General features: G+C 39.3%; 1 protein-coding gene across 1 annotated transcript; it reads right to left on the bottom strand.

Moving 5' to 3' along the window:
• Positions 1 to 14,769: 14,769 nt before the first annotated feature.
• LOC121457721 (olfactory receptor 507-like) lies at positions 14,770 to 15,715 on the bottom strand. The gene has a single exon (XM_041666663.1). The coding sequence runs from the start codon at positions 15,712 to 15,714 to the stop codon at positions 14,770 to 14,772; it is 945 nt and encodes a 314-aa protein (XP_041522597.1). The 5' UTR covers position 15,715.
• Between the last annotated feature and the right edge of the window lie 8,900 nt (positions 15,716 to 24,615).

A 24,615-nucleotide genomic window follows, 5' to 3' on the forward strand; every position in this document is an offset into this window, starting at 1 on the left:
ACATTTGACAAAATCCAGTACCTCTTCATGATAAAGGTTTTAGAGGGATCAGGGATACAAGGTACATATATAAACATAATAAAAGTAATATATAGCAAACAGACAACTAACATCAAATTAAATGGAGAGAAACTCAAAGTGATTGCACTAAAATCAGAAGCAAGACATGTGTGTCCACTCTCTTCATATCTATTCATCATAGTACTTGAAGTTCTAGCTAGAGTAATAAGAGACCAAAAAGAGATCAAAATGTTGACCCCCAAAATTCTATGAGGGAACTCCAACAGCTGATAAACACCTTCAGTAATGTGGCAGGATACAAGATCAACTCAAAAAAATTAGTATCCCTCCTATATACAAATGATAAGGGGATGAGAAAGAAATCAGAGAAACATCACCATTTATTATAGCCACAAATAACATAAAACATCCTAGGGTAACACTTACAAAAGAAGTGAAAGGCCTGTATCTTAAGAACTTTAAGTCTTTGAAGAAAGAAATTGAAGAAGATATCAGAAAATGGAAAAATCTCCCATGTTTTTAGATAGATAGGATCAACATAGCAAAATTGGCAATCCCACCAAAAGCAATCTACAGATTCAATGCCATCCCCATCAAAATCTCAACAGAATTCTTCAAAGAACTCAAAAGAACAATTCTCAACTTCATGTGGAACCCCCCCCCCCAAACCCAAAATAGCTAAAAGAATCCTCTACAATCAAGGAATTCTCAGAGGTATAACCCTGGCATCAAGCACTATTATAGAGCAACAGTAACGAAAACAGCTTGACATTGGCATAAAAACAGTCAGGTGAACCAATGAAATTGAGTCAAAAACCCTGATACTAATCCACAGACCTATGAACACCCAATTTTTGACAAAGAAGCTAAATTATACAATAGAAAAAGGAAAGCATATTCAACAAATGGTGCTGACATAACTGGATATCAACATGTAGAAGAATGCAAATAGATCCATATCTATTACCATGCATAAAACTTAAGTCCAAATATATCAAAGTCCTCAACATAAATCTAGCCACAACGAACCTCATTGAAGAGAAAGTGGGAAGTAGCCTTGAATGCATAAGCATAGGAAACCACTTCCTAAATGTAACACCAGTAGCATAGTAGCCTCCATAAGGCCAAAGAAACAGCCCCTAAGACAAAACAGCAACCTAAGAAATAGGAAAAGATCTCCACCAACCCCAGATTAGACAGAGGACTGATCTCCAAAACATATAAGGAACACAAGAAACTAGACATCAAATTACCAATTAATCCAATTAAAAATATGTACAGATGAGATTGGGCACATTCAGGGTGGTATGGTTGTAGACAAAGATTTATTTATTTATTATGTATATAGCTCTGCCTGCACGTATGCCTGTAGATAAGAAGAGGGAACCAGATCTCGTTATGGATGGTAGTGAGCCATCATGTGGTTGCTGGGAATTGAACACAGGATCTCTGGAAGAGCAGCCAGTGCTCTTAACCTCTGAGTCATCTCTCCAGGTCTATGAAGAACTTGAGGGAATGGGATAGTTGAGATGGAGGAAGGACAAGGAAAAAGATATCTTGATTGAGGGAGCCATTATGGGGTTAGCAAGAAACCTGGCTCTAGAAAAATTCCCAGAAATCCACAAAGATGACCCCCCTAAGACCCTAAGCAATAGAAGAGAGGGTGCCCGAACTGGCCTTGCCCTGTAGTCTGACTGATGATTATCTTAAACATCACTATAGAACCTTTGCTCAACAACAGATGGAAACAGAGGCAGAGACCCACATCAGAGCTCTGGACTGAGCTCCCAAAGTCGAGTTGAAGAGTAGAAGGAAGGAGAATTGAGTGATGAGGTCAAGACCATGAAGGGTTCATCCACTGAGCTAATGGGTGCTCACAAACTTCAGCTGGACTGGGAAGAACAAGCATAGGACCAGACTAGTCCCTTTGAATGTGTCTGACAGTTATATGGCGGGACAGACTGAGGGGCCACTGGCAGTGGCATTGGGATTTATCTCTGCTGTAGGTACTGGCTTTTTGTGATCCTATTCTCTTTGGATGTATACCTTGCTCAGCCTAGATTTAGTAGGAAGGGCCTTGGACTTTCCACAAAGCAAAGTGCCTTACCCTCTCTTAGGATTAGAGGTGGGTAGGGTGGGAGGGTGTAGAGAGCTGCGTGGAGCCACACCTTAAAGATGGCATTGGCTTCCACCCTCCACGATCCTGAAAGTGAGTGCTCTCTGATAAACAACTCCTTATTTGGCTAAGGCCAGACTCTTGTGATCATCAGCCGATGATCGTAAGCTGCTTGCCTATGCGTGGATCAATGGACGGTGCCCACGTGGCTATCCAGGGTTGGTAGCCCAGGCCTACTTAAGGGCTGGGAGAGGTTTGCCCAGAGAGAGAGAGAGAGAGAGAGAGAGAGAGAGAGAGAGAGATCATTGCTAACAAGGTCCTGAATAAACTGCTTGCAAGAAGAGCTCCGGTGTTGCGTCATTCTTGCTGGCCGAGGCGGTTGCAACAGGAGGGTGTGTGGAGGGAATGGGAGGAGGGGAAGAAGTGGGAAATTGAATTGGTATTTATTTTTTTTAAAAAATATAATAAAATAGGGTACAGATATAAACATAGAATTCTCAACAAAATTGCAAGTGACTGAATGACACTTAAGAAAATGTTCAACATCCTTAGCCATCAGGGAAATGCAAATCAGAACAAATCTGAGATACTATCTTACACTGGTCAGAATGGATAAGATCAAAAACAACAAAGATAACTTAGGCTGAAGAGAATGAAGAATAAAGAGAACACTCCTCTATTGCTGATTGGAGTTCAAACTTTTACAGTCACTTTGGAAATCAGTGTGGCAGTTTCTCAGAAAATTGAGAATCAACCTACCTCAGGACCCCGCAATATCATTCTTGGATGCTCACTCATACCACAAGGACATTTGCTCTACCATGTTCATAGAGCATTATTCATAATAGCCAGAACCTGGAAACAGCCTAAATTCCCCTCAACTGAAGAATGGCAAAGAAAATGTGGTACATTTATACAATGTAGTACTACTCAGTGGTTAAAAACAATGACATCTTGAAATTTGCATACAAAAGGATGGAACTAGGAAAAACCATCCTGAGTAAGCCAATCCAGATCCAGATAGACAAGCATGGCAGGTACTCACTTATAAGCGGATATCAGACATAAAGCAAAGGGCAATCGGCCTATAGTCCTGAATACCAGAGAAGCTAGCTAACAAGGAGAACCCTTTGAGAGACTTACATGGATCCTCCTGTGAAGGGAAAACAGACAAGACCTCCTGAAAAAATTAGGAAAGGGAGGTGAAGCAGAGAAGAGAAGGGAGGAGGAGAACATGAGGGAATGGGATGCTCAAGAAAAACAGTGAGGGAGCTCCTATGTCTCCATAGCCTGCCTGCAGCAAGCAGGGTGGGCCCTTTGTTTGCAAGCTAACCAAGCAGCACGGAGCTTCCATCTGGGCACCGAGTAAAACATCATTGTGGTGAATGAGTGCTGCGGCAGCCGGGAACAGGGAACTCAGACATACCTCAGCCCGCCTACACTTCCTGGTCATCCTACAGGGGCTATACTGTCCGATACCTCCTCTCTCTTCCTATCCCATCTGGCTTACATCCAGATCCCCCCACTCCCTGTCTCCATCCCTCCCTCCCTTCTTTGGTGGCATAGCACCTCCCAGCTCAGCCTGCTTGGGTGCTGGGACCGAACCCGAAGCAGAGGGCAAAGGGGAGGGTGGTAGCTCCTTTGTCTCCATAGCCTGCCTGCAGCAAGCAGGGTGGGCCCTTTGTTTGTGAGCTAACCAAGCAGCACGGAGATCCGATCTGGACACCAGGAGAAACATCACTGGGAAGGTACATCAGTGGGCAAGAAGACCTGATCCTGTAAAAGAAGATCCATAGGGGAGTATAGGGAGGAAGAGATGGGCAGACGCCAATGCAAGAATTCCTCCAACAATCTGAAAAACAACATGAAACCACCAGAAGCCAGCGACCTCACAACAGGAGGACATGAACACCTTAATCAAGAAGAAGTAGAAAAAACTGACTTCATGAAAGTGATTGACACCCTTAAAAAGCATATAAAAAATGCCCTTATAGAAATGGATGAGAAGTATAACAGAAAGTTTGAGGAATTGAGTAAATCAGTGAATGATACCCTAGGAAACCAAAGAAAAACAATCAAGCAGATAATGGAAACAGTTCATGACTTGAAAACTGAAATGGAGGCAAAGAAGAAAACACGAACAGAGGGCCGGCCGGACATGGAAAATCTAGGTAAACGAATAGAGACTACAGAAACAAGCATAACCAGCAGAATACAAGAGATAGAAGAAAGAATCTCAGATTCTGAGGATAACATAGAGAAAATAAACGCACTGATCAAAGAAAACAGCAAGTCCAACAAACTCTCATCACAAAACATTCAGGAAATCTGGGACACAATAAAAAGACCAAACCTAAGAATAATTGGAGTAGAAGAAGGAGAAGAAGTGCAGCTCAACAGTCCAGAAAATATACTTAATAAAATTATAGAAGAAAACTTTCCCAACCTGAAGAAAGATGTACCTATGAAGGTTCAAGAAGCATACAGAACACCAAATAGGCTGGATCAAAAAAAAAAAAAAAAACATCCCCTCGCCATATAATAATCAAAACACAAAATATACAGAATAAAGAAAGAATATTAAGAGCCGCAAAGGAAAAAGGCCAAGTTACTTATAAAGGTAAACCTATCAGACTTACACCTGACTTCTCTATGGAAACCATGAAAGCCAGAAGGTCCTGGATAGATGTACTGCAAAAACTAAGAGATCATGGATGCAAGCCCAGACTACTATATCCAGCCAAGCTTTCTGTAGTAATAAGGGCGGCGGGGCTGCGTCCCCAGCACCCCAGCCTCCCGCACGGCTAGCTTATGCCCGAAATAACAACACACAAACTGTATTCATTTAAACACTGCTTGGCCCATTCTCTTCTAGGCTAATTCTCACATATTAATTTAGCCCATTTCTAATCATCTGTGTATGGCACCCCAAGGTGCGCTTACCAGGAAGATTCTAGCCTATGTCCATCCTGGGTCGGAGCTTCATCCCGGGAGCAGGGCATGGCATCTCTCTCAGGCGTCTGCTCCCGAGAGGAGAGCTGTCGAGACTGAGCTCACTTCCTCTTCCTCCCAGCGTTCTGTTCTGTTTACTCCTCCCACCTATCCTCTAACCAATAAAATGGGCCAAGGCAGTTCCTTTATTAGCCAATGACCTTCCTCCATCATTGCCCCTTTTTCGGTTTAAACAAAAAAAAAGGCTTTAACTTTAACATAGCAAAATTACATATAACAAAACAGTTATCAAGTAAAAGTTACAATAATCTTTATCATAACTAAGGAAAACTATAACTAACTATTCTTAACTCCATCAAAGACTCCAGAAAGATACAATATTACCTAAGAAAACAAGAAAAAAGCAACTTTTAAAACTCTAGAAATGACAGAGACAGCTTGCTGCCTGGACAGTCACCCAAAGTTTCTCTGTACCGTTGGGGCATCCATCTTCAGCCTTCAGGCCCATGCTATCCAGCAGACATTTAGATAAAGCAGGAAAATTCAAAGTCAGTTCAGTCACTATCTGTTGTGTCCTGCAGAATGTCTCGCAGACACTTTCATGAATCAGGAAGCCCGAAAGATCATCTCACCTTAGGCAAGTTCAGTAGTCCTCTCTCTGTGGGTTCTCTGTGTCCAGTTTATGCAATAGTCCAGGTAAGAGCAGTTTCTTGACCAAATGGCTATCAAACTCCATAAGGTGCCTCTTCGATGCCCATCTTCCTCTTGAAGTAGATTGGTGCTGCCAGGAGCAGAGTGTCTCATTGTCATGAAAAGTACTCAGTTATTAAAACATTAAATGTCCTATTCTGTAATCTTTGAAAGTCAAGAAGAATGTCTAACTAAAATATATCTCTATATATCTACAAAATCTAACTAACATGACTACAAGCTTTACTATTATCGATGATTATCCATTAACAACCTATATTTCTTAATTATACAGTACATATTTAAATGAACTACACAATCACAATACCTTAATCAAAATCAGAAACACTTATACATATAACAAAATTGACCTTAGATCTCTATCAATAAAGCAAAATCTATACTAATGTAAATTATTCATATCTATATCATATCCCCCTTTAAGGGTCATTACCAAATTCCTTTTATGAAGCTACAGTTACTCTGATACCATAACCACACAAAGACTCAACCAGGAAAGAGAATTACAGGCCAATCTCACTCATGAATATCGACGCAAAAATCCTCAACAAAATACTGGCAAACCGAATCCAAGAACACATCCGAAAAATTATGCATTATGATCAAGTAGGCTTCATTCCTGAGATGCAGGGCTGGTTCAACATACGAAAATCTATCAATGTAATCCAGCATATAAATAAACTGAAAGAAAAAAACCATATGATCATTTCATTAGATGCTGAAAAAGCATTTGACAAAATTCAACATCCATTTATGTTAAAAGTCTTGGAGAGATTAGGGATACAAGGGTCATACCTAAATATAATAAAAGCTATATACAGCAAGCCGACAGCTAACATCAAATTAAATGGAGAGAAACTCAAAGCCATCCCGCTTAACTCAGGAACATGACAAGGCTGTCCACTCTCGCCATACCTTTTCAATATAGTGCTTGAAGTTCTAGCAATAGCAATAAGACAACATAAAGGGATCAAGGGGATTTGAATTGGACAGGAAGAAGTGAAACTTTCGTTATTTGCAGATGATATGATAGTGTATATAAGCGACCCCCAAAACTCCACCAAAGAACTTTTACAGCTGATAAACACCTTTAGTAATATGGCAGGACACAAGATCAACTCCAAAAAATCAGTCGCCCTCTTATACACAAAGGATATGGTAGCAGAGAGGGAAATCAGAGAAGCTTCACCATTCACGATAGCCACAAACAGCATAAAATATCTTGGGGTAAATCTAACCAAGGAAGTGAAAGATCTATTTGACAAGAACTTTAAGGCATTGAAGAAAGAAATTGAAGAGGATACCAGAAAATGGATGGACCTCCCTTGCTCTTGGATTGGGAGGATCAACATAGTAAAAATGGCAATTCTACCAAAGGCAATTTATAGATTCAATGCAATCCCCATCAAGATCCCATCAAAATTCTTCACAGATCTGGTGAGGACAATAATCAACTTTATATGGAAAAACAAAAAACCCAGGATAGCCAAAACAATCCTATACAATAAAGGATCTTCTGGAGGCATTACCATCCCTGACTTCAAACTCTATTACAGAGCTACAGTAATGAAAACATTGTGGTACTGGCATAAAAACAGAGAAGTCGACCAATGGAATCGTATAGAAGACCCGGATTTTAACCCACAAACCTATGAACACCTCATTTTCGATAAAGGAGCTAAAAGTATACAATGGAAGAAAGAAAGCATCTTCAACAAATGGTGCTGGCACAACTGGATGTCAACATGTAGAAGAATGAAAATAGTCCCATATCGATCACCGTGCACAAAACTCAAGTCCAAATGGATTAAAGACCTCAATATCAGCCCGAACACACTGAACCTGATAGAAGAGAAAGTGGGAAATACCCTACAACAGATGGGCACAGGAGATCGCTTCCTGTGTATAACCCCAGAAGCACAGACATTAAGGGCAACATTGAATAAATGGGACCTACTTAAACTGAGAAGCTTCTGTAAAGCAAAGGACACTGTCACTAAGACACAAAGGCAACCTACTGACTGGGAGAAGATCTTCACCAACCCCGCAACAGACAAAGGTCTGATCTCCAAAATATATAGAGAACTCAAGAAACTAGACTTTAAAATGCTAATTAACCCAATTAAAAAATGGGGCACTGAACAGAGAATTCTCAACAGAAGAAGTTCAAATGGCCAAAGGACACTTAAGGTCTAGGTCAACTTCCTTAGCAATCAGGGAAATGCAAATCAAAACAACTTTGAGATATCATCTTACACCTGTCAGAATGGCTAAAATCAAAAACACCAAGGATAGCCTTTGCTGGAGAGGCTGTGGAGGAAGGGGTATCCTCATCCATTGCTGGTGGGAACGCAATCTTGTGCAACCACTGTGGAAGTTAGTGTTTCGGTTTCTCAGGAAATTCGGGATCAACCTACCCCTCGACCCAGCAGTACCACTCTTGGGAATATACCCAAGAGATGCTCTATCATATGACAAAAGCATTTGTTCAACTATGTTCATAGCAGTATTATTTGTAATAGCCAGAACCTGGAAACAACCTAGATGCTCTTCAATGGAAGAATGGATGAAGAAGGTATGGAATATATACACACTAGAGTACTCCGCTGCGGTAAAAAACAATGACTTTTCGAATTTTGGGTGCAAATGGATGGAAAAAGAAAACACTATTCTGAGTGAGGTATCCCAGACCCAAAAAGATGAACATGGGATGTCCTCACTCATAATTGGTTTCTTGCCATAAATAAGGGTCACGGAGTCTACAATAGGTGAACCTAAAGAAGCTAAGTAAGAAGGTGAACCCAAGGAAAAACATATAGTTATCCTCTTGGCTAAGGGAAGTAGACAAAATTGCCGGGGAGGAAATTGGTATCTTGGGGGTGGGGTGGGATGGGGGTAAGGGGAGATGGGGAGAGAAAAGGTAGAAGGGAAGGGGGGGCACTTGGGGAAACAGGAGGATTGGGATAAAGGAAGGTTGGATAGGGGAGCACGGAACCACAATTCTTAGTTAAGGGAGCCACTTTAGGGTGGGCAAGAGACTTGACCCTAGAGGGGCTCCCAGGTGCCCAAGCTGAGGTTCCCAGTTAGTTCCTTGGGCAGCTGAGGATAGGGAACCTGAAATGACCCTATCCTAGAGCAATAATGACGAATATCTTGCATATCATCATAGAACCTTCATCTGGTGATGGATGGAGATAGAGACAGAGACCCACACTGGAGCACTGGACTGAGCTCTCAAGGTCCCAATGAGGAGCAGAATGAGGGAGAACATGAGCAAAGAAGTCAGGACCACCAGGGGTGCACCCACCCACTGAGACAGTGGCGCTGATCTACTGGGAGCTCACCAAGGCCACCTGGCCTGTGACTGAAAAAGCATGGGATAAAACTGGACTCTCTGAAAATGGCTAACAATGAGGGCTGATGAGACGCCAAGGACAATGGCACTGGGTTTTGATCCTACTTAATGTGCTGGCTTTGTGGGAGCCTAGCCAGTTTGGATGTTCACCTTCCTAGATATTGATGGAGGGGGTGGACCTAGGACTTACCACAGGGCCGGGAACCCTGACTGCTCTTTGGACTGGAGAGGGAGGGGGAGAGGAGTGGGGGCAGGGGGAGAAGGGTGGGAGGAGGGGGTTGGAAATGGGAGGCTGGGAGGAGGTGGAAACTTGTTTGTTTTTTTTCTCCTTTTCTCAAGAAAAAAATAAATAAATAAAAAAAAGAAGCACAGTGAGGGAGAAAAAAGAAAGAGATATCTTGATTGAGGGAACCATTAAAGGACTAGCAAGAAACATGGCCCTAGGGAAATTCTCAGGAATCAATAAGGATGACCCCACCTAGGACTCTAAGCAACAAAGGAGAGGACATCTAAACTCTCCGTCCCCTCTAATCAAATTGATGACTACCTTAATTGTCATCATAGAACTGCCAACCAGCAACTGATGGAAGCAGATATACAGATCTACAGTGAAGCACTGGGCCAAGCCACCTGAGACCAGCCCAAGCGCAGGAGAAACGATAATATGAGCAAAGGGGTGAAGATCATGATGGGTCAGTTGGCTGACCTGAGCTAGTTAGAGCTCACTGACTCTGAACTGATAGCTGGGGAACCTGCATAGGACCAAACTAGGTCCTCTGAATGTGAGGAACAGTTGTGAGGCTTGGGTAGTCTGTGGGGCTATTTACTGGCAATGGGACCAGTATTTAACCCTAGTGTTTGAACTGGCATCTAGAAGAACATTCTTTTTGCAGGGATACAATGCTCAGTCTGGATATGGGGGGGGGGAGGGCCTTGATCTTGACCCAAAGTGAAGTGTCAGAATTTGTTGACTCCCCATGGGAAGCCTTACCCTTTCTGAGGAGTGGATGGGGGATGGGGTTGAGGGAAGTGTGGAGCAGGAAGAGGGAAGGGAATGGGAACAGGGATAGCTATGTAAAATGAGTAAAGATTGTATTAAAAATTCTTAATAAAAAAAGAAAAAACCATCACATGCAGAGAAAACCTAGAAAATAGCAGATTTTTTTTTGCCAACTATACATCTGGCCTAGGATAAATAATCATAATATACAAAGAATTAAAAATACAACAATCACGAAAACAAATAGCCCAATCCGACTATTTGGAATCTTACAAAAGAATACAGTTTCTTTAACTTCATGGGTGGCGATAGCATACATAAACTGATTTGCAGTTTGAGGCATAGAAGTCAAAGGTTAGTGAGAAGTGGTATCAGTTAGGCATCCCAAGAGAAATGAGAATATACACACATATAGACACATATATGTGTATGTATATAGATGTACGCACATGCACATTCACACAGTACCTCTTTTGACATATTTTCATGAGATTGCTTTACAAAATTTACATACGCAGGAGAAGCAGGGAGATGGAAATGGAGAATAACATATGTGTGTGTGTGTGATATCTCATGAAATTGCATGACTGATCACTTAAAATTCACAGGGGAGGTGAGAAGCTAGAATTCACTAAGTCGTTGATATAGAATACAAGAGTTGGTGTTATAGCTTGGAGTCAAAAGTCATGCTGGAGGCAGAAGATTTTCATTTAAGAGGCCCTAATACTCATTAAGCTTTAAGCTTATCATAAAAATCTGTTTACATTAAGAGATAATTTGCTTTACTCAGTGAGTGGTAGATGTAAATTACTTCCCCAGACCACAAGACTTACTTGTGTTGGTATTGGAGCAAACATTTGGGCACCATATCATAGTCAAGGTGACACATTAGATAAGCCATCTTATTGATACTATTTATCTGTCAGGTTGAAGTAGACACTGGCAATGAACTGTTGTAGATTAAATTGGCCTTAAATCTACAAACTTTATGGCAAAGTAGAGCCACAGAGAGGGAGAAAGAAGATACACTTATACTCTAGAATCAGTAAACTAATACAATTATGGGGTTCCTAAGTGTAAGGCAATAAGTTCGGAGAGAAAGATAAAAAGTATGGTCATCATTAGTTATTGTTGCCTGGGGAACCAGCCTTCAGAAGGACAAGGCTTTGAAAGGATTCCATAGCATTGGCATATACTAGACTTTTATTATTATTATTATTATTATTAAATATTTCCACCTCCTCCCCTCCTCCCATTTCCCTCCCCCATACCCCACTTCTCCTCCCCCTCCGTCTCCAGTCCAAAGAGCAGTCAGGGTTCCCTGCCCTGTGTGAAGTCCATGGTCTTCCCCCCTCCATCCAGGTCTAGGAAAGTGAGCATCCAAACAGACTAGGCTCCCACAAAGCCAGTACCTGCAGTAGGATCAAAACCCCGTGCCATTGTCCTTGGCGTCTCATCAGCACTCATTGTCCGCCATGTTCAGAGAGTCCGGTTTGATCACATGCTCCACCAGTCCCAGTTCAGCTGGCGTTTGTGAGTTCCCATTAGATCAGCCCCACCGTCTCAGTGGGTGGGTCCACCCCTTGCAGTCCTGACTTCCTTGCTCATGTTCTCCCTCCTTCTGCTCCTCATTTGGACATTAGGAGCTCAGTCCATATACTAGACTTTTCTATCTGAGGGGTTTAGTGAAAAATTATGCGTACTCTGTCTTGATGGTTTTCATCCTTATTTTTTACTTTCATGTTCTTTTCATGTTCTTTCTACTTTCTACTTTCTTCTACAGTTTATATACTTCAACAAAGTATATCAGAATATAAGTATATAAGCAATACAAGAATTACAACGTAGTTGCATTATGTTTTTCAAGTGAATGATTATAATGAATGCAGGTAAAACATGTTTTTTCATCTTCCGTACATGTTTAAATATTTTACGTATTACAGGTGAAAAACAAATTATCCCACGAACCCACTTACATTCATATTCAAACAATTTGTTTTAGATTAACTATGTGGACAAACAAGGTATTATTCTTAGTCAGGCCTTTCACTGTCATGTTGCATTTTGCAGAGCCAATTATTTTATTACTTTTCTTGAAAAGTAATCTTATAAGAAATCATAAACCTAAACTTATGTATATGAAAAAGAATTAGTCAACTTGACTTTAAATCTTTAGGATACATACACACCTATCAAGGGTTTTTTTTTATATCAGGAGGTCGAGGACAGAAATGAGTACAAGGAAGTAATCATCACCTTTGATCACCAAGCAAACCTAGCAAGGAAAGTCTGTCAGCCAGCATCGATTGGGCTGCTTTGTATTTCTAACCCCAACCTAATGAATATATAACTCAGCTATGTGTCCTTGTGAACTTTAGATTGTTTTCTGGGGTTTTTCCTCTTAAATCTATTATCCAAGCATTTGATCTAACCTAAAGTTATTTTTAGACCTTTGTTTCAGCTAATGATGCACACTAAAACCTGTGGCTGCATCTTTCAGCATTAAGATTAAAGAAATTTGAGCCAGCCTGGATCCTGCAACTCAATTGTTTTTCTTAATCATTAACTTGAGCTATAACCTATGCAGCTCCTTAGATTAAAATCATAATCCCTGACTATGTAGCATTTCCTTGTATTTACTTTATTCATCAAAACTCTGTATAAGCTAAAATTATTATTATCAATTAAACAGTACAGCTCAGGGAGGAATAATCTTTATGACAATCCACAGAAAACAAGTGTCCAGAATAGCAGGATGTTTTCTTGAGATAAACACACTGTATTACAGGCAGTGGGGGGTCTCCCCATGTCTGTTCACAGCAATCGTGATACCAGTCAAAAGTAACAGCAATAAACATGTAAGGGTATAGCAGTAGCAAAAGACCTTCCAGGATCTGTGATCTCAGGGCCTTTCCTAATCAATATTGTCTCATCAGAGAGTTTAGTCCTGGTGGTTTGAAACCTTGAACTTCAATTACCACCCACTGTTCCTCTGACAATTAGTATACAGAGATGAATAAGGAATCTCAGGTGAAACTGGGACTATGGCTTAGAGACAGAGCACATGAATTCTACCAGGTTCGGAATTCCACTCTAATAATTATTTATCTAAAAATGTATTTCCTAAGGCAGCATATTATCCAGCAATATCTCACCCTCCCAAATGTGACACTCCTTCTACAAATAGGCATCAGAGGATTGGAACACAGATGTAATGCCTATGAGTGTGAAAGTCCCATCCAAATAAATGATTATACAGCAATAAAACCTGTCAGGGGCCATGAAAAGCAGGTGTCATCTAGTGTTCAGTTGTCATCCCACCAGAGGCTTGATTATCTTGACGGAGGATTAATCCCATCCAGACAAGGTCTGCAAGACCATCGACTCTGAAAGCTGTTGCTCACTTTTGCTGAAGCAGCTTGGTATCTCTCCATTATCTACATTGTAGTGTGTAATCTCAAGCAATGTGTATATGTAATCTCATGATTGCATCTCAATATTTTTATTAGATTATTTTTTTTAAAAAGATACCAATCCAAATTCCCACTCCCTTCCTTCCTCCCATTCCCTACACACACCCTCTGCATCTCAATCTTATGAGCACATATATCTGTGAGTGGTCAAGAGGATGACTTTTCATTTAGTTATCCAGTTTTGATATATAGAAGATGTACTGGCACTTGCTTAATAACTGAATCTATTTGTCCCACAAAGGACATTTAAAGGCCTACCTTGCTATTTTGCTTACTGGATGGTTTCCCCCACCCCATGAGACCTCCAGCGAGAGAATTTAGTTATGAAGCCATAAACCTTGGTTCCACAGCCATATCTCCTTTCTGTTCCCTGAGAGACATTAGAAGCCATCTCCTTATAACTATGTTCTATTTGTCAGAACATGTAGTCAGGAAAGGAGTCTTTCATAGAAGTCACATTTGGGAACTTCAAAGATATAGGAACATCCAAGCTTAGAGAATTGCCTGTGTTCTGTGTGTGTATACAAACTGGAAACTTTAAAAAACAAGAGGAGAACAACAGATGAAGAATAAAGAAACAGATGCAGAAAAGTGCGTATTTGAGAGTTCATTTTGCCCTCATATCCTTCTAAGTCCTGCACTTGCTGTGAGCCTTCTATTTTAATCCTGAGGGGCACTGAGGTTGACACTCAGAGGCCCCTGATAAAAAACACCTCCAGCAATTTTATTGTCTGCTCCACCTTGTCATTGTCTTTCTAAATGTGTTTGTTCTAACTATCGTTTTTATGCACACTTAAGGGTAGCTGTCATAGAAAATGGACACAGACTTTAAAAATTTATAGTCAATAGTTTCTACATAGCAGTGAATTACTTTACATTGTGAGCACAACTGAAAAGTAATTTTCAGTAACTGATTTTGTGTGATTATTTTTGATTATACATAAAATGAATACCGTACTATGAACATGTGATTTACTTTCTGGTGAATAAATACTAACCCTGCATATTTACTGCCAAACTTTAAGTTTGGTTATATTCCATAACATATATTTCAATTATCAATATCCAGTTTCCATTCAATACCATGCCTATGGTATATTGTTTGACAAATACATATACAATATTTGACAAAATAACATATCTATGAAAATGATTTTTTACCAAGCTGTCTCTTCAAAGCACCCTTGATCTCATTGTTTCTGAGGCTGTAGATGAGCGGGTTCAACATGGGGATCACAACTATATAGAACAAAGACACCACCTTGTTCTGGTCTGTGGAGTAGCTGGACTTGGGCATCACATAGATGAATGTGACTGTCCCATAGTAGAGAGTGACAGCAGTGAGATGGGAGGTGCAGGTGGAGAAGGCCTTGTGGCGGCCCTCAGTAGAGCGCATCTTCAGGATGGTGATGAGGATGTAGGTATAAGAGACAGCTATGACAAACACTGTTATTGAAACGATGGAGCCTGCAGAAAATGTATCAAGAACTATGAGGACACTGTCATAAGAACAGGAGAGTTCAACTAATGGAGTAAAATCACAGAAAAAGTGATTGACTCTATTTGATCCACAGAAGGAAAAAGAAAAGAAGGAAATGGTATATGAGGAAGCATTAAGAAAACCACCAATATAAGATGCTGCAAGCAACTGGACACAGACTTGTGTAGACATCTTGGTTGAATAAAGCAGTGGGTTGCAGATTGCTACAAACCTATCATAAGCCATGGCAGCCAGAAGAAAGAACTCAGTCGAACCAAAAAAAGCAGCTGAGCCAAGTTGGATGGCACATCCAAGGTAGGAGATGGTGTTTCTCTCTACCAGGAAGTTGACAAGCATATTAGGTATGACAGAAGATGAGAAGCTTATGTCAACAGAAGCCAAGTGGCTGAGAAAAAAATACATGGGATGATGGAGCTGGGAAGAGACTCTGATGAGAAGGATGGTGCTGAGGTTCCCAGACACAGTCAACAGGTAGATGCACAGGATGATGGTGAAGAGGACGACTCTAAGGACTGGGTCATCTGTCAGGCCCAATAAAATGAACTCTGTTACTGCAGTGTGGTTCCCATCCTCCAGGAAAGCCATGGGAGAGTGTAGGTGCTGCCAGAACAAGGCTGTGATAGAGACATTACAGGAAGAGATTATATATGGCTGCAATTTTAGTAACACATAGATAGAAGTTATAAACAAATATGTTCTTCAAAACATGTAATTGGGGTATTATATTGAACTCTCAGTGTTTGTATGCATATGTGCATTGATTATTCAATAAATTTCAAGATGAAATGCTAGAAGCTTCCTTCTAATAGTTAATATTTAATTTACATTTATGTGTATAATTTGTGTATTTAAAACTAAATATGCAATAAAATAACGGTATAGTATGGAAAATAATAAAGTAATATAATATGTACACAAAAATTCAGTTTTACAAATGCAAAATTATGTAATGAAGTCTTAAATAATTAATGAAGTCTTTAAGAATCCTTTCCAATATTAGCTATAAAGTAAAAGTAGCAATTCTACAAGCCCCAAAATTCAGAGATGTTAAATAACAAGGAAGGACCAAGATAGGATGCATCAATCTCCCTAAGAAGGGGGGAATTGAATAGATTTTACAGGTGGACTCTAGGCATGGGAGGATGCTTATAGGAGAGGCCAGATATGGGGTTTGGCAGATGAAGGGAGAGAGTACTGGGAGACAACTGGAATTAGAGAGCATTAAAGGGTGAGGCAGAATCCTAGTGCAAAGGAATCTCCCAGGAATCTACAAGAGTGATTCTAGCTAAGACTCAGCAATGGAGCATATGGAGCCTGAAGAGGCCATCTTCTGAAACCAGGCAAGGCTTCTACTGAAGGGTTTAGAGCACCAACCCAGTCACAATACTTTCACCTACAATTTGTTGTCCTTGCAAGATGTGCTGGTAAAGGTGGCACACAAATTTGGGGGGCAGTCAACCACCTACGTCATGAGAGAGACTCCTGGCAATGCCTAGAGAGCCAGGAACCAGAATATGGATACCCAAGAGACCTAGGATAGAAGCAAACATGACCAGCAGAAAAGTCAATGATATTATTACTAATGATACTCTTCTATACTTGTATAGTCAAGCCTAGCATAATCATCACCAGAGATGCTTCATGCAGCAACTGATGGGAGAAGATGTGGAGATCCATAGCTAAATGTTAGGGGAAGCTAGGGGAATCCCGAGGAAGAATTGTAGGAGCCAGAGAGGTCAAGGACGTCACAGGAAAATCCATAGAATCAATAAACAAGGGCTCATATGGGCCCAAAGAGCCTGAACTGACAATCAGGGAGCCTGCATGAGTCTGTACTAGGTCCTCTGCATATATGTTATGATTTGTAGCTTGTGTAGCTTCTAGCAGTGGGAACATAGGCTGTCTTTGACCCCCTTGCCTGCTTTTTGGACCCCTTTCTTTCTCCTGAGTTGCCTTATCCAGACTTAACGAGTGGATATGCCTATTCTTATTGCAACTTGATATGCCACATTTGGTTGATGTCCCTGTGCGGTCTAACTTTTTCTGAAGGGAAATGGGGGAGGAATGGATAAAGTGAAGAAGGGAGGTGTGGGTTGACTGGGAAAAGAGGATTGTGTGCAAAATATGGTCAGGATATAATATATAAAATGATTGAGAAAAGAATCCTTTCCAAATTACCTGTATTGGATTTAATATATCATATGGTGCCCTACTGCCATTTCCATGGAATAATATTAATATTCTTAATAATTCAGTTTCACAGTTAATAAAATGTGTGATTTAAAAATGTTAAGTCACTCAACATTACATAGGAGCACTAGAAGGGGGATCTGAACTACAGATGACATGAATTCAGTCTATTATTACACTGTTTGAAGAGTCAGAATAAAGTGAAAAGCACATCAGTTTACTTTTATTACACTGCATTTGAAGATGGACAATAAAGTGAAGAGTGCTTGTTAGTTTGGAGACACAGCAGGTCAGCTCCTCAGCACAAGAGGTCCATGGTTAGGGACATGCATTATTCAGACTACCTCATTGCCCTAAGGACAGCTTTTACAAGGAGAGAAAAAATTTCTTGGAAGAACTGGGAAAAATAAAAATAACTCACACTAAAATTATAAATGCAAGGACGTACTGTAGATTTGTTTAGTCCTTATGAACTAACACACTGTTTGATCAAGTCATTTTCACTGTCAGTCAATCAATTGCAAACATGTGCACACCCTTTCTAATAATATTAGTATGTGTTTGTTCACACGTTCACCAAATTGTCTCCTAATGTAATGATATTTTCTAGTTGGAGTACAATAGAATGAAATAATGTGATTGTCAGCAGAAGACAGGGGTTCCTGAAATATTGTTTCCCAGGTTACCTCAGGTAGAAGCTGGCTGAATCTCATAGCTTGAGATTTTTAGGCTTGGATTTTTATATTTTTGTGTTTGTTCATTGTTCCTGGTGCTTGTGATGCTGGATCAGTCATTAATCATATTCTGTATTTTCATGACATATTTGCCATGAAATTACCAACCTATGTCAAAACTAGTGAATTTATTAGCGTTTTTTAAATTTTATGCTTGAAAAGTCATTAGAGACCCCTTTCAAAGTGTGTGAATAAATAAGAGAACTTTGAGAGCTAGGTTTTATGACTAAATATTTATAAGAATTGACTATGAAATTATAAGTTGCATCAGTTACAATTTTTTATTACACCCGATTTTTTTTAGTAACTACAGCATATAAATTACATACATTTTCAAAGAACAAAGTATTCTCCAATGGTAGAGGGAAGTCAGTACACTCACCTTTTGAAATAGAGATTCATTTTAAAGTAGGAAGTGAAGATAGTTATAACAAGGTTTTATAGTGTCCTAGCTGTCTCCCACAGTCATTGTTTAGAGTAAGTCTCTCAAGAGTCTGGGAACTCAAATGTGAATTCAAAGCCCCCAGGGATCATTATCACAGATGAAAATTTGTCATTCATTATATATGAACATACGTTTAAAGGGGTAAATCTGGATTTTTCATTTTCATGTGAAAATTAGTGCACTTTTATTCAATAAATATTGAATATATATGTACATAAATATGTATTACCTCAAGGAAATGTTGATTTTGGGGTTAATTTTAGATTACACGTTAGTTGATACTGAGATGAAATATACTACTTTGGATTCTTTCATTCAATATTCTTTCATTTGTGTAAGTGCTTTGTGGTGAGTGATGAAATGTATTTCCTTAGGTCCTTGAAAAATATGGGGAGGGAGGAGATGTAAATACATAATACTGACAGCCAAAGGCATAAAATATTGTTATATAGAAAACTGTGAATCAAAAAATACATGACTGAGAATTGGTATCTCATAATTCCAATTTCAATCAGATTTCCGCTATCATTTTATGATGAGTTTGGTAGAAACAGTGTTCTGGTTGAAGACCCAGTTTGACTCCTGTTAATCTTAATTTTATGGAGTCATTCACTCTATCTTTGATGCCCCCTTGATAAAAGTGGCTGAGCACTGAGGACTAACCAACTTTCAAAACTCCACTGCCCATGCTTTCTTGTTTACTGTCCAGTTCCCTGCACACGGCAGGGACCATGAAAGAATATGTGACCCCATGTTAACATATCCTTCTTCCAGAGAGTCATGGGGTTATTAGACAGTATCCTCCTCTCCTTTATGGCCAACGGAAATGCAGTCTAAAAACCAAATATGATAGTGCTCTTCAAAGAGAAAAGTCTGCTATAAGTGCTGGACCTGCTTGTAATTTATATATAGGAGGGTTCTGAATTTTTGAGTTAATTTTGTGTCCTGTCACATTACTTGAAGGTGTTTATCAGCTCTAGGAGCTTCCTGGTAGAAATTTTGGGGTCAGTTAATTATGCTATCATATCGTCTGCAAATAGTGAAAATCTAACTTCTTTTACAATTTGTATCCCTTTAATCTTTTTTTGCTGTCTTATTGTTCTAGCTAGAACCTCGAGTACTATGTTTAATAGATATGGAGGGAAGGGACAGCCTAGTCTTTACCCTGATGTCAGTGGAATCGCTTTGCGTTTCTCTCCATTTAGTTTGATGTTGGTTTGCTATATATTGCCTTTATTATGTTTAGATATGTTCCTTTTATCCTTGTCCTCTGTAAAACATTTATCATGAAGGAATGTTGGAGTTTGTCAAATTGTTTTTGAGCATCTACTGAGATGATCATGTGGTTTATTTTCTTTCATTTTATTTATATGGTATATTACATTGATTTTCATATGTTTAACCAACTGCATCTCTGAGATAAAGGCTACTTGGTCCTGGTGCATGATTTTTTTTATGTGTTTTTGGATTTGGCTTGTCAATATTTTATTGAGTATTTTAAATATTTATTTATTTATTTATTTATTATGTATACAATATTCTGTCTGTGTGTATGCCAGCAGACCAGAAGAGGGCACCAGACCCCATTACAGATGGTTGTGAGCCACCATGTGGTTGCTGGGAATTGAACTCAGGACCTTTGGAAGAGCAGGCAATTCTCTTAACCTCTGAGCCATCTCTCCAGCTTTTTGCATCAATGTTCATGAGGAAGACTGATCTGTAATTCTTTTTCTTTGTTGCATCATTGTTTGGTTTGGGTATCTGTGTATCTGTGACCTCATAAAAAGAATTTGGCATTATTCCTCTGTTTCTACTGTGCAGGACAATTTGTGGATCATTGATATTAGTTATTCTTTGAAATTCTGATAGGATTCTGTGCTGAAACTATTGACCCTGTGCTTTTTTTTGTTTTCATATTTTAATGGCTGTTTCTATTTTTTTTAGTGTTATAGATTTATTTAAATTGTTTGTCTTGTCTTGATTTAATTTTGGAATGATTTAATTAATTTTAATACCTATCAAGAAACGTGTCAATTTCTTTTTGATTTTCCAATTTTGTGAAGTATAGGTTTTTAAAGTATGACCTAATATTTCTTGTATATTTTCTTGGAGTTTGTTGTTATGTTCCCCTTTTTATTTCTGATTTTAATTTGGATATTTTTTATTGCCTTTTTGTTAGTTTGGATAAGATTTTGTCTTCTTGTTGATTACCTTAAAGAACCAACTCTTTATTTCATTGATTCCTTATATTCTGTTTCAGTTTTATTGATTTCAATACTGAGTTTAATTATTTCTTGCCATCCATTCTTCCTGGGTGAGTTTGCTTCTTTTTGTTCTAGAGATTTCAGGTATACTGTTAAGTGGCTCATGTGAAATTTCTCTAAGATTTTTATGTAAACAGTTTGTACTATGAACTTTTTTCTTAGCACTGCTTTCATAGTGTCCTATAAGTTTGGGTATTTGTGGATTTATTTTCATTGAAATCAAGGAAGTCTTTAGTTTCTTTCTTAATTTCTTTTTTGATCCAGTAGTGATTCAGTTTAGAGTTTTTTTCAGTTCTCATGAGTTTGAAGGCATTTGGGCAAGAAACTGCTGTTGCCTTGACTGATGACAGTATGCTGTTCAGAATGGACATGTGGGAAACAAGAAACAGATTGTTGAACTTTTCTAAGACAAGGCCAAGACAAGGCAGGACAGTCCTTCAAGATTCCTGCTTCACAGAAAAGTGTTCCAGATATTCTGCAGGACACAGAGGAAAGTGACTGACAAACTTTCCAATACAAGGTGGGAAGTCCTTTAAATTCCCTGCTGTAGTGAAAAGTCCGCCTCTTGCTCTACTCCATTGTTCAATGGTCTTAACTTCTTTCCACATGGTCCTCCATTGTATTTGTGGACCAAGTTCCAAGATAGCTGTATCTTAGTCTATCCAGTATTTAGAGATAATTCTATTACAAATTGACCAAGAGTTTAACATTTGTTTCATAAATTGTGAAAGTATGCCACATGATGTAGGGGAAGCCCAGCCAATCACCTTGTCTAAAGGGGCATGTTTGCATTAGGCTAATGTTTACCTATAAATCTGGCAGGTGTGCTCCCTGCCTTCCCTTTTTATTTCCTGCTTGTCGCTGGAACCCTGGTTTTGTAAGCTCGCCCCTTCTTCCCCTTAATAAAGCTGATATTAAAGCTATCCTGGTTAATCCTATTTGCTGTTCGTTTACACCCCTTCCTTTTGATGCCCAACGGGCACCACTCTGTAGTAGGAGCAGAGGGCTGCATCCCACCACCTGGCTAGCGTTACACCCGGAATAATTACACGGAAACTATATTTTTTTAAACACTGCTTGGCCCGTTATCAGGGATTGTTGACTATGTTCCTGATTCACCAGATTTTCATTCTGCTGTTTGCGAAGGAAAGGAAATTGTGTTTACAGTCAACAATACATGACAGATCAACCTGCCGAACAAGAGCTCCTAATTGCTCAATAATTTTTTCATGCTGGGTATCCATATGACCTTTTGAGGGTCTCAGAAGATGGTTTAAGATGGAGATATAGGTTATATGAAAAATGTTTCAGGTTTCTTTCCCATTTTATCATATGGTTCTGAGAAGCTTGGTAGACAAATAATTACCTACTGTTTGGGTCACAAGCTCAAGATTTTAAATTTCTTTTGGTTGTCTTCTGAATTTAGAAGGCTTATATGCCATTTAACCCAAATCTATAGTTTTTGCTAGGATTCAAGAATATGAGTCTACTCCTGCTGTTTTACAGATACCTGTTACCTGATTTTTCTACAATATGAATTTCAGTGCAGATTGATATTGCTAATATAACTAAAACTTTTATGTTTTATTTTATAAAATAGAGGTTTATACAAATTTCAGAAATTGGAGAGAATTATACAACTTCTGTTTCTAGTTTGTATCTGTCGTAACAGGTTTCCATTTGGCTGACAAACACATCCAAGCATCAATTGCTGACAAAAACCTGCTCCAAATAACTATGAGTCTGAAAGCTGATATGGACCAATCCAGCCAATGTGATTGCCGTCTTTTCAACTTGTCTATGAACCAGATGCTTCTAAGTTCTCTCATCTTTGACCAGCATTCTGGCCTTCCAGTGCCCTGAGAACAATGTCCTAAGGTCAGCAGGAAGTAATTACAGAAATTAATACATCATCCCTGTTTGCCCCACCCCTGGAATGTTAGATAAAAAGAGATTTTTTCTGTCAGCCATCACAGGGATTTTGGTCATTGATGCCTTGAATAAATGATGATTCCAAATCTTTCTTTGAAGGAAATTTTCACTTCCTCTTTAAGGTTTTTTTTTTAAATCATCTTCATAAAGTTACATCGAAGATCATTTTCTTCTACTTCTTCTGGGTTAGCATGATCAGGTTTTCCTATTGTATGACCACTGGGTTCTGGCATTACCATGTTGATTTTTAGGTTGTTGAATGAATGTTTGCTTGGGCGTCTCTCCCGCTCTTCCTCCAATTATGCAGGTAGTGTCTTTGCCTCTTGGCCCAATCCTTGCTGTCTGTGTCTTAGGGTACTGTTTTTAGTCTACTCTATGAAGTAGCTGTATATGTCTCAGGGAACTAACTGCTGAGGTCTCTTTTGGCCTGCTCTCTTGGTTTGCTCTGGGCAGTTGCAGCCTGTGCTTCAGAGTTTCTCTGAGGTTGCAGAGGGATGGGTGTGTTTGGGGGTAGAATAGCCCTTGTAGCTTACAGAGTCTGAATGATTGGGTTAGGGTGTTGGAGCAGCCTACCTGGAGGAAGCTTGTCTGCTGGCTGGCTGGCTAGTGAAGCTAAAACAGTGGGGTAGGGGCCCTCTGTACTTGTGCCAGGTCTCCAATGACCACTCCTCCAGGTTCCAGTGGATCCAAAGCTCAGATAGTCACTCCTCATGATGGAGTCAGGGCCATGGTTCTGGTCTTGCAGGAAGTTGCTTGGCACTTCTGGAGATCACTAGGTACTCCCAGAGGTCATGCCTTCCTACTGCTGTGGAGGTTGTTTGGGCTTTACCTGCTCCAGTGAAGGTCGGTTGAGCCTTGCCTGTTTCTTTCTGCTGGTAAATTCTTAATCACATCCAAGCATATCTCTCTGTCATCTCTAAAATCAATTAATCAGTAACATATGAAGATAATAATGCACACCACCATAAACGGGCTTACCAGTTTTAACTGAGAAATATAGGAAGAGTTGAGGTTGTTTAGGAATATAATAAAAATTACAATAGATGATGGGGGAAAACCTAAGTTGTTTATTGCCTACTGTTTACCTCAAATTGCTACATAAAAGTTATCTTAGATGTCATCTTATATCATTGTGTTTTGGGTGACAGGAGGATAAGTGCTTCAAACTGCGTACTAAGGAAATTAAATTGAAGTTGAAGTCTTGAAATTACACATATAGAATGCATTCTCTTCTGAACATATTTATGACAGAAGCCCGTAGCTAAATATTTAAATTGATCATCATTCTTTCTCGTAGAACCCAGGACCACCAGTCCACTGGTGGCTCTGCCCACAATGATCTGGTCTTTCACTAAGTAATCACCAATCAAAAAAATGTTCTAAAGTCTGGCCCTAGCCTGATTTTATGGAGGCTTTATGAAAGTATCATCTATATTGTTGTGTTTTGTGTGATGGGAGTATAAAAATTTCAAGGTTCAATATGGAATTCTTCCTTTTCTGAACACATTTATGGCCCCACCAAAATAAACATTTAAGTTGATTTTCTTTCTTTGTTTTTGATCCCTTAAATTCTAGTAAAAATAAAATGAGTGATGTATACTCATGAAAGTTAGTAAGTGAATTTTCTTGACTGAAAACCTCCAGTCACAGTATGTCATCTTTTCCTCTCTTGATACAGGGAGGTGTTCCTTAGCCACATCATGATATCCATACAGCATTTATGTATGTGATGCTTAGTTTTCAATAAGCACCTCAAACACTTCACTCAGGGGGATATTTCAGTAAAGACTAACAACTTCTAGTTATTTTGAGAAGAAAACAATTCATATAATTAGATATAAAAGATTATTAGGAAATTCTAGAGAAATAGAATTTAAGAGATTTCAACCAAAGTCTCAATTACTCTGCTGCTAGAGAGGTG

The sequence above is a fragment of the Microtus oregoni genome, unplaced genomic scaffold, assembly GCF_018167655.1.
Source record: "Microtus oregoni isolate MIOR12 unplaced genomic scaffold, Mior012 000016F_ref0000370, whole genome shotgun sequence".
NCBI lineage: Eukaryota > Metazoa > Chordata > Mammalia > Rodentia > Cricetidae > Microtus > Microtus oregoni.